The sequence below is a fragment of the Panthera onca genome, chromosome A3 (genome assembly GCF_046562875.1).
Source record: "Panthera onca isolate mPanOnc1 chromosome A3, mPanOnc1 haplotype 2, whole genome shotgun sequence".
Taxonomy (NCBI): Eukaryota; Metazoa; Chordata; class Mammalia; order Carnivora; family Felidae; genus Panthera; species Panthera onca.
In genome coordinates this window covers 70,739,428-70,755,408 of record NC_138341.1, presented here as the reverse complement: position 1 = coordinate 70,755,408, position 15,981 = coordinate 70,739,428, and the positions used below count along the sequence as shown (strand labels likewise).

The window sequence follows — 15,981 nt, the reverse complement described above, 5'->3', positions numbered from 1 at the left end:
CAGGACCAATTAACAGGCTGTAACCCACAGTTCAAAAACTAATGATTGAGTAGTTAGTATCATAAAAGATAAGGATACTTTCCCCATAGCGCCTCATTGTCCCTTGGAGAGATAATTTTAGAGGTCTCATGGGAAGACGTAATGCAAGATCAGAGGGAAAGTGAAAGGAATATAATCCTAACCTCAACTCAAATACAATCCAGGAGGAGCTAGAACTTTAATTTAGCTCTGGATTCAAGGTAAGAAGTTACACCGAACACATGCATATATCAGGTATCATTCATTAAAATATTTTCCATAAAAACATAATAGAGACAACCATGACTAAAAATCAACTACTATGCTCTCTACAGGCTTTGCCGATGCATATGCACTTATATTTTAGACTGTCTTTGTTTAAAAGATGGCAAGAAAGAAAGAGAATAGAACTTAATTTATGTGGGAATAGAAACAATTATGTTTATATTCTGAAGGTTCCCAAAGCAAAAACTGTATTTATTTTTTTTAATTATTTTTTTAAGTTTATTTATCTGAGTGAGAGAGAGAGAGAAGGAGAGAGTGGGTGAGTGAGTGTGTGAGCAGGCAAGGGGTAGAAAGAGAGAGGAGAGAGAATACCAAGCAGGCTTAGTGCTGTCAGCACAGAGGCTCGATCTCTTGAAATGTTAGATCATGACCTGAGACAAAACCAAAAGTTGGACGTTTAACTGACTGAGCCACCAGGTGCCCCTAAAAACTGTACTTGAATAATAATTACACGTTATTACTGAGTAAAACTCAGATATTTACATTATATTTTTGTTTTTTAATATTTCTATTTCTATTATATTTCTATTTATCTCCCATTTAGCCCACACATATGCAAATGTCCTGAAGTATACACATTTCTGATAAGTGATTTGAATCCCAAATTCCTTACAGATTTTATTATTGATATGAATCAAAGGGCATTTTCACCTAAGCGAAAGACTCATCACAGAACCACTAAATTTATTTATACCAATTTAACACATACATATGACCATAGTGAAATTTTGATATTAAGGTTCCTAAGTGTCTATTTCATTACAATTGAGTTATAAAAGGGGTGGTTACCAAGAAAACATAAAATAAATACTTAAACCTTGTTTATTGATAATTAGAGACAATTGACTAGTTGCTACAGCTGTATATATCAATAGAATAGGAGAATTTTCAAAATGCTGAGTTAGGACCACATGTAAATAAAGTTTTAAGAGAATAAAAATCTAGGTATATTATTGGTTTATCCCTCTATCTTTTTCCAGACATTCATGTGTTCTCTTGGAATAGCTTGATTATTCACCTTCTTTCACTATAATTACACCTTCTTTCACTATAATTACATTTAAAGTTTTTGGCAAATTACATTTTATGTAAACATTGCTATATTTGAGCTATTAAAATTGGTAGATGGAATTTGGGGACTTATTTGGATCAGTGTTTCATGCTTCAATATTTAAGAATCCAAAGCACCTTGTTATTTTGCCTTAAGAAATGCAATTTCAGCTAAAAAATAAATATATTTCTATACACTTGTATGACTTTTATAATCTTAATATAGAAATCACACTAACTTATATTAATATTTAACCTGGTTGTTTTTGTTGCATATGCAAAGGGTAAGACAAAGGTGATAAATAGACAAAGTAATATTTATTTAAGAATATTCATGAAGCATTACTAATGAATTCATGCTTTATGCAAAAGTACACATTAAAGGGGAAAAACTGTTGAGAACAGTTCTGAGTTTATAAAAATGGAAATCAGCTTTCCAATTTCATCTGGTATTTATAACCTATTAGTTTCCACTTTTTTTTTTCCATCTAATTTTTCTTGGCTATTTCACTTCCTAAAGATTAGTTTTCAGGGTGAAAAGAAGAATGGACTGAAGGGGAGATTAAAAATAAGAAAATTTGGTTTATGCTCTAAATTACTGCAAAAGTTTAAGGGACCAGGAAATGGGAGGTAGGAAATAGTGTGCCGTAATGGAGAATGGTTTTGCCGGGTCAGAGGAAACCGACTTTCATACTCTAGCTTTTGTGTAACTAAGTAGCTGGCAACCTGGACGCATACTGGATTCACCAGGCCTCAATGTGGCTGTTATGAAAAATAACGGAATTGACTTGGTAGTCAAAAAGGTTCCTTTTTGAATAAAATTTTCTTAAATTACTACTTAAAATAAATTTTAGTTACATACAAATTTTATTTTTCTGTAATTCTGCTTCATTTTCTCATTGCAGAAGAGAATCAGATTCCACAAACTTACAAATTTATTTGTCAAATTCATATTGTATTAACAAATTCAAACTCAGTAACAAGGCACGATATAAGTAAGTGATAAAAGTAGAATGAAACATCAATTACATGGTATGATGCAAAATGCAAACTATAGAATTCTAATAAGATAAAAAAATGAACCATAATATTAACAATGGGAGTTTTGGATATGAGTGGATTATGAGTGAATGGTTTTCTTTCAGTTTTCTGTGTCTTTTAAAAACATAATATCATGTGATAGGTTTATAATAGGGAGTGAAATAAGTTTATTTAAAAACAAAAGAAAAATACAATTTTAATATTGCTTTCTGCTTATTCCTATGTGTTTTCTGCTTACTTGGATTCAGCTGTGAGCCAGGAATTTCAAGAATTAAACCAGTATATGAAAAAATAAATCTTGGAACAAAATTTAAAAGTTTGATAGTATCCTGTAAGGGGAAATAATGAGGAGGAAAAGGGCACATCATGTACTATGGACAAGTGGAAAACAACAGCCGATTAGCAAAATAACCTGTCATTATCTTTCAAAATTAAAAATGCAATTGGCCCAGTGATTCTAGTTCTTAGAATCTATCCTATAAAAATTCTGATCAATATACACAAAGACCTCACATGAAAATTTTCTTTTTAAATTAGTTTCAAACAGTGAAATTTTTAAAAGTAAAAAGTCAAATGTTCATCAACAAAAGAAGGACTAAGTACACACTGATATGTTCAAACTAGGATACATGATGTCACTATGAATAATGGCTCAGAAAAAGTTTTCAGTAGGCTTTTTAAGTTACCTGATAATTGATGAAGAATGGTCTTGTGTATATATATATATATATATATATATATATATATATACACACAGTTATTTTATATATGTAAATGTATGTATAGCTATATTGATACAAAGGAAAATACATGGAAATTTATCAAAATCAAATTATTTTAGTGGTTACCTATGACGGAGGGAATGAACTAGTGAGGGGGGTGTGTGACATGTGAAAACTCTTACGCACTTTTTGAACTGCCTGAACATTTTCACCGATAGCATATATTTATATTTATATGTTATGTACATGCCATGTGTTAAGCACATGCACATATACCAACATACATACTCACTCATAGTAACATATGTATACACACAAATTTTTAAAATTATCCAACACAATGATGGACAGCTGTAAACATCAATCTGGTAGCATATTTTATGATTAAAATATTGAAGTTATAATATTATTGTGCAGAATTTCCAAAGGTTTCTTCTCAACACCCCACAATGATTGTCACTGCTGCTGGGTGTGGTCAGGGTCCCACGGTACAACTAACACCATAGTCCAGGGTCTGCCCTTTACACTGTTGGGCCAGGAAAGGAGATTAAGTAGATTGAGACAGCAGGTTCCATCTCTCTGGGTTTGATGGATTTACCAAGCCCATAGGACTGATGTATAAAATAATCAGTCAGGGGGCGCCTGGGTGGCTCAGTCGGTTAAGCGTCCGACTTCAGCTCAGGTCACGATCTCGCGGTCCGTGAGTTTGAGCCCCGCGTGGGGCTCTGAGCTGATGGCTCAGAGCCTGGAGCCTGCTTCCGGTTCTGTGTCTCCCTCTCTCTCTGCCCCTTCCCCGTTCATGCTCTGTCTCTCTCTGTCTCAAAAATAAATAAACGTTAAAAAAAATTTTTAAAAAATAAAAAATAAAATAATCAGTCAGTAATTGTCTACAAGATATTTAATATCACAGGATATGGAATGCTACCTGTATAGCTCTGCCAATATGAGATGCCAATTTACAATCCAAATGTTTATTCATTTATTATAGAAAATTTAATCGTTATAGAAGCCTGAATATTCATATCTTTATAACCGGTCAATTATACCTGTCTACTATGATCATACTTACAATGAAGAATTATGCTTATTATATAGTAATGGCAACTAAGTATGTCATATGTAAAATATATATGCACATGTTAACAAGGACTCGAAGAATTTGTGCAACACTCAAAATATTTTGGGGGGAAATAAAATCTATGACTTCTTTTTAAATATGTTCAAAATAAAGAAATATAAGCATCAGTTTAATAAAACAATCTATTTTATGAAAAATTGGCTCCATCTAGTCATCAGGATTGTCAAATAATTAATATGTTATTGATAAAGTGCTTCAGTTTTACCATTGATGTGTAGTGCCTTATAGACATTTATAGAAAAAATATTATAAAATTGCTTAAAACTATTTCAGTGTTTGCAACAAGCTACTAGGTAGAAGTATGGGAGGAATGTTTATAGTCAAAGAGCAAATTTAAATCAAGACCTAAACAGAGAAATCGTCTAATGGTTGTTCAAGTAGAAATGTTTCAGTGTGGTGACTCATGAATGGTGCACACAGAAATCAGTGCTGGTAATAGATAGCTAGAAAGTGCTGTTCACATCAAACAGTGATTACTATAAGCCTCTAATTATGTGCTCGGGAGAGAGCCTTGTGCCTTTCCCACTGTAATTTCTAGTTCTTAAACTGGAACTCTATGACTTCAATTCAAATATCAATGGTTTCTTAGCTGTTAAATGTAGGCTTACCCATGAATAACCACTGATACAATCTGCTTTACTCTGCTGTATACAAGCAGAATTTGACAATAATAATGAATTTTCTCTTTGATTTCAATGTGAAATGATGGTTTGAAAAAAAAAAAAAAACTGGCAGTTTGCTATAAAAATGCTTGAGAGGATACCCATGACTGAGCCAAAGAGCTTAACACAAATTTAAACAATATTCATGCCCCAAGAAAACAGTCATTAACCTCAGTCTAATTTTAGCACAATTCACACTTTAACTACCTGGACACAGTTATTTTATGTTCAATTTGGGAGCAAAAGAGAGAGAAAGGGGAACTCTAGAAAGGGAAGAGGGGCTGGTAAGGAAATGTTCAGTTCTAAGTCCTACAAAGTTTGCAGAGTAATGAGCCTCTTCAATCAGATTCATTAACTCAGCAACTTAGGGGTTTTTGCTCTGTTAAGTAGTTAAGCTACCCATTGAGGATATTGCCTTTCTGCAGCACTCAAATCATACACTCTGATCCAGGAAATCATGCCTGCACTTTGTATGGTTCCTCCTTTGCCAGTCGAGTGCAGCATCTGAAAATGCCATTCATGGCTCAGCCCACTAGGTCCCATGTCACTGGTCACAGACTAAGTGGGTGATGGAAGGAGTTACAGTGTGCCAGGCTGTGGCCAAAAGTAGCAGGCAAAGTGGGAGGATTAAAGTGTCTCTTTCTTTCCCATGTCACAGAATGGAAGAGGGGTCATATAGCCTAACACAATTAATGGTGCTGAAAATCAAGTTCCAGGAAGGTCTTCATCTGTAGGCCATATTTCTCATTGAACAAGGGGCTCTTATACCAATCTTTTACTAAGCAAAGGACTGACGGGCAAATTGTCAGAAACATGGGCAGTGCTGGCGACTATCTTCCTTGTCACTGCATGCTTACTGTGGCTGCACATCCCAGTCTGTAGAAAGGAGTGAATGGCTTCCCTATGATTAATTTTCCTTCTACCTACATGTTTGCTAAATGATACAGGGTTCTCATGAATAAGTGAGGATAGTAGCTCTGTTCTCTTAAGAGCTTGTCATTTTTGTACCAGGCTTGCCACAGCTCTCTAACAATTGTGTCACTTCCTCACTGCATTTTTTTTTTTTTTTTTTGACAAGTGGGCTTGGAGTATGGCATTGTATTCGTAAAAAAAGGGCAGCACCTGTTATCTTATATTGTGTAAACTGCTTTCAGGAAGTAATGTGAATTCCTCACAAACTTGCATTACAACTAAAAGAGAGCTATTACTTTTCAAGTATAAAGATGATACTACTTGTTTTAGAATATGAGGGGTGGTTTGGCACTGAGCCACTCACAGATTTTTATTATTTTTTCTTATACCAAATATTTAGTAAACAATTACTATTGCAAAAGAAAGTACCAGGACCAGGAATAAGACATTCTCATTCATACATAAGTTTACTTTATAAAGTGTTCGGGGAATATTAAAAATTCAGTCTGTTTTAACCCTTCCTCTGATGAAGGTAACCAAGAGTTACTGGCATCCAATTAATAGCCATGGCTTTATTCTTACTAACCTTATTATGATCAATGGTAGAAAGAATAATTCTCAGCCCTAAGCTCCCTCTACTTTAATAACAGAGAAAATGGCTCATTAAATATTTTTATATATTCAGCTAAAGAGTATCCCAAGCAAACTTCATCATCCATGAGTCAGAAAGCGGACCACACTGACCTCTTGTTGTAGAAGCCTTGTTTACCCACATTATATTAAGAATTAATTTTCGTATAGCCGCTGAATATAACTGGTGTGAAAAATGAATAAAATGAATTATTTCTTGAAATTGTAAGTTTATTAGTTTCAACTGAACTATAAATCTTAGTATTTCACCAACCTGATTCAGAAATATCCTTTAAGTAAAATAAAAGCTCATAGAGCTATTCACTCAATTTTTAAAAGGCTGCTTTATACCAAACCAATGCAGTGTGCAAATATAGAACTTAATTAAAATACTATATATAAAATATTAACAGCTGCAGTTATTAACATTGCATTAAACTCCCTTGAGCTAGGCCAACATAAAATGGACTTTCTTTTTTTCCACTCACTAAAGGGCAGAACTTGGTTTAGCGAACAAGCTTTGGTTTTTGTAGCGTTTGTCTCAATTCACTAATCTGAAATAGTAATCACATAAAAGTACTTTACCATCCAAACATCACCAAGCATACTAACTTTATCTTTCCTTTGGATTTCAACAAGAATCTGGTGTTTTATTTTCTTTCCTAATGTAAATTACACCTCTTCAGGCATGTCTCTTCCTCCCATACAGTATTGAACTTTCCAAATTAACACAAATATTCTCTGCGTTTGACCTTTCACAATGAGGGGACAAACAGGGCAGTTAATAAACCATAGGCAATTTGGAAGAATTAAAGAACTTAAACAGGAAAAAAAAGGTAAATGTTATTTGGCTTCAGGATTAAGGTATTTAACTGATCCTTATTGTAATAGGTCATCCAAGGAACTTGGGAAACTAGACTACATCATCACCTAAGACTAGCATAAATTATGATTATCAAATGAATAATGACTGGATTTATTTTCCTTTATACTTTCTTATATATGCATATGTGTGTGTGTATATATATACATAGTCCTTTATATATGTAAATATTTGGGAGTAATTTAAAAATTTTATTATAGGTATATTTTAAGTCAAACTATATTATCCACAAGTTAATATTTCAAAGCACAAGATTAGTCAATGCTCCAATCCTCTTTTTAAGACTTCGGTTTGAAAGTTCCAAGTAGCCAGTCAACTGCTAACTTTGGTAGAAATAAGACAGGCTGGAGGATGTGAAAAGGAGGTACTCTATTGCTGTATTTCTGTATTCCCATCAGTGTCCACTCAGTTTAAATCAGAAAAAAACAAACAGACAAAAAAAAAAAAAAAGGAATCTACTTTCTAATGGAATCAGTATAGTACAGTAGGAAAAGGAAAAAAGAGTTGTCTCCTCACAGTCATTTAAGACACTGTAGAGAAATGATAAAATAAGCACAGATAGCACAGGATGGTAACTAATCTTCCATGTGGAGGGAGACCAAATTTCCTGAGAGGGATGAATCAGAAATAGTCTCTGAGATAATTTGAGGATCAGAGCAATGGGTTCTGACCTTCTTTCAATTTTCCACCCTCACCAACACCTCCTTCTCAATTCTCATTCATTCCCTTTCTTTATTTTATTGGGTTATATATGTAATATATATAATATAATATAATATATAACATATATATATTCTAGGAAGTCTGCCACATTCTTCTTGATAGATACACAGGAAAACGAGGCATGACTAAGAGTGAAACAGGACACAGTTCTGCTGCAGGGAGACTGGGAGTAATTAAGCGACAAGGGAGTCTGTGAAAGGAGCACTCACCACAGGGCTGCAGCACAGCCCTCCTAAAATAGGATGATGATCACAGATTACGAATCTGAAAGAAGCACCAAGTGTCCTCTGGACTGTGGTTCCCATACCCAACTGATCATTAAGTTCCTTGGAAAGCTTTGCAAAAGTATAGAATCCTAGGTCCTATCACTGTTAATCCTGCTTCATTGAGTTTAGGAGTCAGTCAACACTGGGCCCTTCCCAATACGTTTTATAAAGGAAGAAATTCAGACTCACAAGAAATGCCTTCGTCAAGCTTACATTCAGTGGAAAATCCAGAGTAGATGGTATGGTATATAAGCAAATAAGGAAGTGCGGGAAGGGAAGAGAGGAGCGTTGTCTTCTTCCTCTTCTTAAACTTTTTTTTAACATTTATTTATTTTTTGAGAGACAGAGAAACACAGAGCAGGAGCAGTGGAGGGGCAGAGAGAGGGGGAGTCACAGAATTTGAAGCAGGCTCCAGGCTCTGAGCTGTCAGCACAGAACCGGCCATGGGGCTGGAACCCACCAACCGTGAGATCATGACCTGAGTCCAAGTCAGATGGTTAACCGACTGAGCCACCCAGGCGCCCCGAGAGTTTCTTCTATTATAAGAAGCTTATTTGATTTGTAAGTGATAAGAACAATCAGAGCATGGGAGCATAGGGTGAAGAAAGTAAAAGAAATAATATAGTTGTGCACCTAAAATAAGTTGCTTCTTCCCTTATCCCTCGCTCTCCCCCTCTCCCTGTCTCTTTCTGGATTTCCACCAATGCTGTTTCCTCTGCCTAGGTGATCCTTGCCCTCACAAACCTAATGGTAGTCAATTCCTTAAGCCTCATAATCCACTCTCCAATTTCAGAGTAAGTAAATGTTATTTCTTCAGGCCTTCCCTACAACACTCCCTCCTTTCCCCAACCACGTGTGTGTGTGTGTGTGTGTGTGTGTGCATGCACACCTCCCTCCCCCCAACAGGCACGTGCATACACACATACACACACACACACACACACATACACACACACGCACACTTCCAGGAAAAAAGTTCAGAGAAGGAAGCCAGAGGAAAGAATCCCTATTGGTTCAATTCAAACATTAGAAAGGGAAGCTATTTGGAAGTCAACAGAGTTTTGCCAGTGTTCTTGAAATCCTACTGCATTGATTAAAGTGTTTTTGATACCACAGACCCAACTTAGACAAAAGTTAAAATAAGGACTAAAAATTACACTAAGGAATTTATATGTGGATTGCTGAATTTTCTTTTTTTCATATTTTGTATTTGCCACTTCAGGCACCTCCAAACATCCAATGATATAAGCAATAATTGATAATACAGGAACCCTGAATTTTGTCATTTTCAAATTCAAGATAAAATGTCTTGCAAGATTTGGCACTTGATTATCCAATAAATGTTCATTTGAGAAGTGATTCCAGAAGCCATTTGAGCATTTGGGGTTTGATGCCCAACTGTAATGATTAATTAGCTCCTTCTGGTTCTTATATGATATGAAACAGAAATAAAAACAGAAAATTTCCTTTACCCTAAAGACAGAAATGCAGGAAATCTTAATATATCTTGGTTTTAATTCCTTTGGAGTGGCAAGGGGTAAATAGCATGTTCCAGCAGATAAACAGGTTAGAAGAAATGATAAATTACCTGACCGTCCATCTCTCTGGAAGTCCACATGATACCATTCTCCATCATTCACCTTCTTCTGTAGGGCTTTGATTTTTATTGTACCTGACCCCATGTCCAGGAGGAGGTAGAGATGGCCATCCAGCATCTCAATAGCAAAGAAGTCAACCTTTATCATCTGAGGGTGCTTGGCATCTTTTTGGTGTCTTGGCTTGCCATGGCTAAATAAGATGAGGCCATTTGGCTCTGTTGTACGGAAATCAAATGATATGGAGCCTGTTTTCTTTGCATTCCATTTAGGCAAAGAGATGAAAGACTCTGGGGTTTCAAAGGTGATTGGGTCCAAAGTTGCAACATTCTCACATTTAAATGCTACCACTCCATGGATCTTCATCTTAGGGTCTCCTTGTTTGGCAAGACGAGATAATTCCAGTCTTACATCATTATTTTTATATACAACCTGTGGGCAGAGGATAGCAGTGAGAAACCAGGCCCATCTTTTCATATGCAGAACTTGTCTTCAGTTAAGTGACTTTCAACACGTTTGTAACACATGTAACATAATGTTTAGTGCATTTTGATATGTGAGATAGTTTTCTCAGCCAAATAAAAATCAAGTATCAACTCATTAAACAGTAACCATTCCAATCTAATTTCCTTCAAACAATGTGTGTACATACACATACAAACTGGCTGCAGTTAATTCAAATAATTTGAATGGATTTGTATACAGCTTTCATTATTTCAAGCGTGTATAGAGTCAAACTTACAAGACAATTGCTTTTCTTATGATAATTAATTTATTAAATATAAAGGTTTTTCAGTTTTCCCACCATTAAAGTATTTGAAATTACTTTGTGTAACGGTCCCCTAAAATACAGGAATTCTTCTATGGTCTACATAGTCACAATGCGTATAAACTTTGTAAGATAATCACAATAAATTGAGGCAGAAAACATACTGAATTTTCTCAGAAAAATCATTAAATACAACTAAAATGCAGAAGCTCTCTTTTTCCCTGTGGCCTATATTAACAACTGTTTGAATAATGTTAGGTAACTCTGGAAATGTTATGTTTGCTCTAAATCCATTCAACCTGTATTACATGTGTTCCATTTCACTTTAAAGTATACAAATGTAGAGCAAAGTTTGTCCTAACTCTCATTTCCCAAGGCACTTCATCTCAATGGGCTGCGTGGTTCTTTCTGACTGCTTGCTGATAGTTCTTATGGCTTTTTGGACTCCAAATGGTACACTGGACAAATCCACTGGTAGGATTCACAATATCAGGCATCTGCTATCACACCACCTTAACAAACTCGGAGCCATTCTGACATTAAGATAAAGAGAGATCCATACCCTTTCTCTATAAAATACATACTAAGCATAATTACATTTCCAAAATACACGTCACACTGACTTAAGAGTAAATTGGCTATCTATGTCCAGTTAACTATCTAAATTATTTTAAGAAGCCATTCAAGAATTCATAGCAGCCAATACTGACAAGTTCTAAATTCATTTATATTTATATAATAGAAAAAATAAGACAGCCTGTGTCTGATTAGTGCTATAAAGTTAACAGGTCAATATAGCAAACCTGTGGCAAAACTAAACTGAGCCAATGGTTAGTGTCGCTAATGAATTTCCTGATATAGTGTGTTAATGGATACTTTATTTTTCAGAGTAAGAGTGTAGACCTTGGTATCAGACTGAGTTCAAATGCTAGCTCAAGCATTACCTAACTGCATGATCTCCCCAAGCCTTACTTTTCTCCCTTTTAGGGAGATAGCATCTTACAGGATGATTATGATGGTTAAAGAAGAAAATGTATGCAAGTGAGAGAATCTACATAAAGGCAATCATCCAATGCCAGGCACATTGTAAGATTTCAATAAATATCAACTACATCAAACTGCATGATAATAAATACCATCATCTTGTAGACACAGAAATAATGGTGGTAAATTAATCTATTATAAGGAAATGTTTAGAAATTAAGCACGTACTTGGGACGCTTGGGTGGCTCGGTGGGTTAAGCATCTGACTCTTGATTTCTGCTCAGGTTTGTGAGTTCGAGCCCCACATTGGGCTCTGACAGGTGGAGCCTGCTTGGGACTCTCTCTCTCCCTCTCCCCCGACCCTCTCAAATAAACTTAGAATGAAAAAGAAATTTGGCACAAACATATAATTGGTATTGTATACCTGATTTGTGCCTACCAAATAAGCCGCATCTTTCCAATGCTAGTCCCATTTCGGTTTACCTTTATCTTGAAGGAGGATTATTATAAAGAATAACATACCAAATTATTCTTTGAGAAAATATGTGTAACTGTTCAATAAGTGTAGATTGACCACAAAAGAAGAGAAAATGGACTTAAGCAATAACAAAAACAAATTAGATTAATTCTTCAGTATACTTTCTTGAAGAGAGAAAGAGCTATTAAGCCTTGGGAAAGTTGATTCAAGATTGTCTTTCTTTGGGGATCTTTAGAAGTGGAGAAAATGATTTCCATGGATGACAGTCCCAAGTTTTATAACCTCTCACCATGATTTTCAAGCTATCCAAGCCTGTATTTTTTTCACGTTTCCTGGTGATTTATATTTTATTATCTGGAGATTCCCTTAACAAAGGTAGTGATCAGGAACGAGTATAATATTTTCTGACCCAATTGATGCAGATGATAAGGTTGACCTATGCTAACACATTGCCCGTGAAATAGAACCACTGCCACAGAGTTGGGTGTTTCTGACATGAGTAAGTAGGTATATGAATGCACATACTGCCTCATGAGTCCAAAATCAGCTACGAAAAACTGAAGGATGTGGGGTTGGGGCAATTCTAGCTACAGATTTCAGTAAGTGATTTACAATCTCATGAGTGAATTGGATACCCCGGGGAAAGGGAGGTTCGAGAAGATGGAGAAGAAAAGCAGGGATTCCCATGATCACATAACTTAGGGTTAGCCATGCACACACACACACCTCCTCCAACTCCTCCCTACCCCACCAAAAAGATGATGGATCTCCACCACAATCTATGCTTTGTGCAGACAGGGTCCTTGCTCACCATAGCCAAGCACCAAGATTAGTACCTGGCACAAAGTAGACACTCAATAGTTTCTAAGAATTGAATAAAATTCTTCCTTCACTTTTTAAACTTAGTCCCAGATTATAGACTATCATTAACAATACTTACAAATGCAGTTAAGTAAAGCAGAATATGGTATTGCAGACCAGTCTCACACACTCGCTGCTATTTTGAGCTTATTTCTCCAGAAAATGTGGAAACTTCTGTGCATGTTCACTTATAAATGGTAAGCTGGTTTATGTATTGGAAAACTTCACCTTCAAAATCATATTGTAGGGTTTAAATTACTTTTTGAATGAAAAACACCCGAGTTAAAATTCTCCAGAGGTAGAATCATTTTCCTGGAAGAAGTATCTTCACGAGAAGCAAAATGATGTTTTCTTTTTTTTTTTTCCCCTTCCTATTTTGTATTCTTTGAAAGGCAACTCCAGAAGACAGAAAAGCAATTTTGGATAGGCAGGCTGATAGCTCTCAAAACTACACTGCTCCTTCATCTGACCCAGATTCCATAATCACCCTACTTTTTGAAAGTTAGGCTTACTCTTAAAATGACCTGAATGTAGTTCAATTATAATAATAAGTAGACTGCAAGCACTCCAAATTTTCCAAAAATTCATGTGTAAGCTATTTTTTGCTTCTTTCTGAGATAATATGGCTCTCAATAATTTATAATTATTCATATATCTTTTTAATTTATGTCAAAAGTTGTAATTTATTTAATAGTTACAACTTTCAAAAAATATCGATATACTCTAACGTCCTGACAATTAGATGATATTATTGCACATTCATTTGGATCAGTTCATAAAATCAAGATTTCTTTGGGGATATTGATTTTTCTTTTTTTTTTTTTTTTTTTGAAAAGTAATTCAAAATGTTGCATTTCATTTCTCTGCTTCATGGGCTCATATCATAAATCCCACAGAGATAAAAACATAAGAAACACTAGGTTTTTTGTTATTTATTTATTTATTTAGCTGCCATATAATTTCCACATTTTGATATGATGACCTTTTCCTTTCAACATTTGTTAAAATTTTAAAAATGTCCCTCACACTTAAATATGCAAAAATAGGAGCAATATGTTTGTATTTTTATATCCCTAGGTTTGGATTTTGAGGTAAGCTGTCATTGAGTATTTTATTTGATCTTGATATCAATCTTTTTTAAAAAGGGAAGTAAATAGGCTAAAAAATAAAAAAAATAATAGTAAGTTTGAGAGTCTGGGTATAGACTTGGCTTAATCACAAAGCTAGTATCTAAGTTCAGTTGCCTATCCTCTCTATCTCTCAGTTTCTTAATTTTATATATAAAACATATATATCTAAAAAGGAAAAAACACGTCATGTCTATAAATCCTTGAGCCTCCACCCCCCCACCCCCGCCACCCCCTGTCAATCTATATGATTTGGGACAAAGGTAAAAGATGTTCTATTGTTCCTTCTCTTTTTCTAGCATTTTTCCAGTTGTGGTTTTGATGTCAGGATATTGCTCTCTATTCGGGGATATACTGAGACACTAATCCGTTAGGTAAAGGGAATATGCACCTACATCTTTAGGTACACAGACACACATCAAGCATCATATGTATCTAAGGTTTGTACAGATGGTCCTGGAGAACTGGTGGCTGATAGATAAGGCCCTTCCACAGGAAGTGGCAGTGTGTGAAATAAGCAGATCAGTAGGAACACATTTGCTACTCACACAATGACTTTTTGTTGTTACGAATAAACGTTTCAGCTTAGAAATTTTCATGAGGCTCTTGAATTAATTAACATGCACTGATCAAGTCAGTTAGTGTCTTAACTAGAGAGTATACATACAGGGTGATGAAATGGGTACCGAGCTTAAAATCAAGGAGTGATGCAGGGATGTAGACTCAGTTGTGACCTCCCTGAGAACTTGAATGGCTTATTCTAATCTGAGCTTGGATTCTCTTCCATTCTTGAGAATAGTAACAAAGAAGGGCCAAGAATTTGGTTCTCACGATTTCCAAGAGAACTGCAGCTCACCCACTTGCAATCCTGTGACCTTGCACAAGTCCTTCAATCCCACAGAGACTCAGTTTAATCTGTAAAATGGAATAATCATATCTACCACATTAGGGTCATTGTAAAAAATAAATTATATTTCAATGGAAGTGCTAAAAACAGGGCCTGGCACAGAGTAAGTGCCCAAGTGACTATCAGCTGGCTGCTCTTGTTCATGTTGTTATTATCATAAATACCAATATTATTATTCTGAGAGCGAATGAACGGAGCTGTAACAAAGGTAACAGCTAACAGGGCACATAGTAGCTGACTGCTGTTTTCAAGTAATTAACAGGACTGCAACCAGAAGGATCAAAGAGATCAAAGCAGACTAGGGCTTCTTTTTGTATCCTGATACTTATATTGCAGTTTGAAGGCTTGGTCTATAGATAAGGTTTCTTAGCTAGAAAAATACATAGGAAGCTAGGGAGCCTGGGGCTTTTATTTTCACTCCTGAGAGAACTTCTGTGGCATCTGATATCAACAAAAAACACCACCGTCACCACAACAAGAATCAGCTAAGATTTATTGAGTACTTATCTTCTGTCAGACCCTGTCGTAAGAAATTTATACGTATAATGTGTTTACTCCTCACAAGCATCCTAAGAAATAGAAAACATTATCCTATTTTATCAATAAATATATGGAGGCACAGAACTCGCTGAATGTCTTTTATCATGCTCATGCCAAATACTGTGAAAAGCTAACGATGTTAACTTCAAACTCTGTGTTTGTCTCGCAGGAAATTTCATTTACAGTTTTCACTTGTAATTCCACTTATGGTTTTGATAGCAGTTGCTAAGCAGGAGATTCACAATCAAACAGCTATTTGCCACCATGCAAAAGGATGATCTTGCTATGAGTTACATGACAGTATTTTTCCTTCCATTTGTCCTCATTAAAATATCTCTAAAAATTTTGTTAACCTTTTTATTTATTTTTGAGACAGAGAGAGACAGAGCA

At 35.3% G+C, this 15,981-nt stretch overlaps 1 protein-coding gene across 20 annotated transcripts in view; it reads right to left on the bottom strand.

The window, feature by feature from the left end:
- NRXN1 (neurexin 1) overlaps positions 1-15,981 on the bottom strand; it is a 1,127,584-nt gene that overhangs the window by 624,010 nt on the left and 487,593 nt on the right. For all 20 annotated transcript variants that reach the window (XM_078444444.2, XM_078444446.2, XM_078444455.2 and 17 more), the window contains one exon: positions 9,919-10,357. In XM_078444444.2, the coding sequence (XP_078300570.1) occupies positions 9,919-10,357 (439 nt within the window). The remainder of the gene's footprint in view (positions 1-9,918; positions 10,358-15,981) is intronic.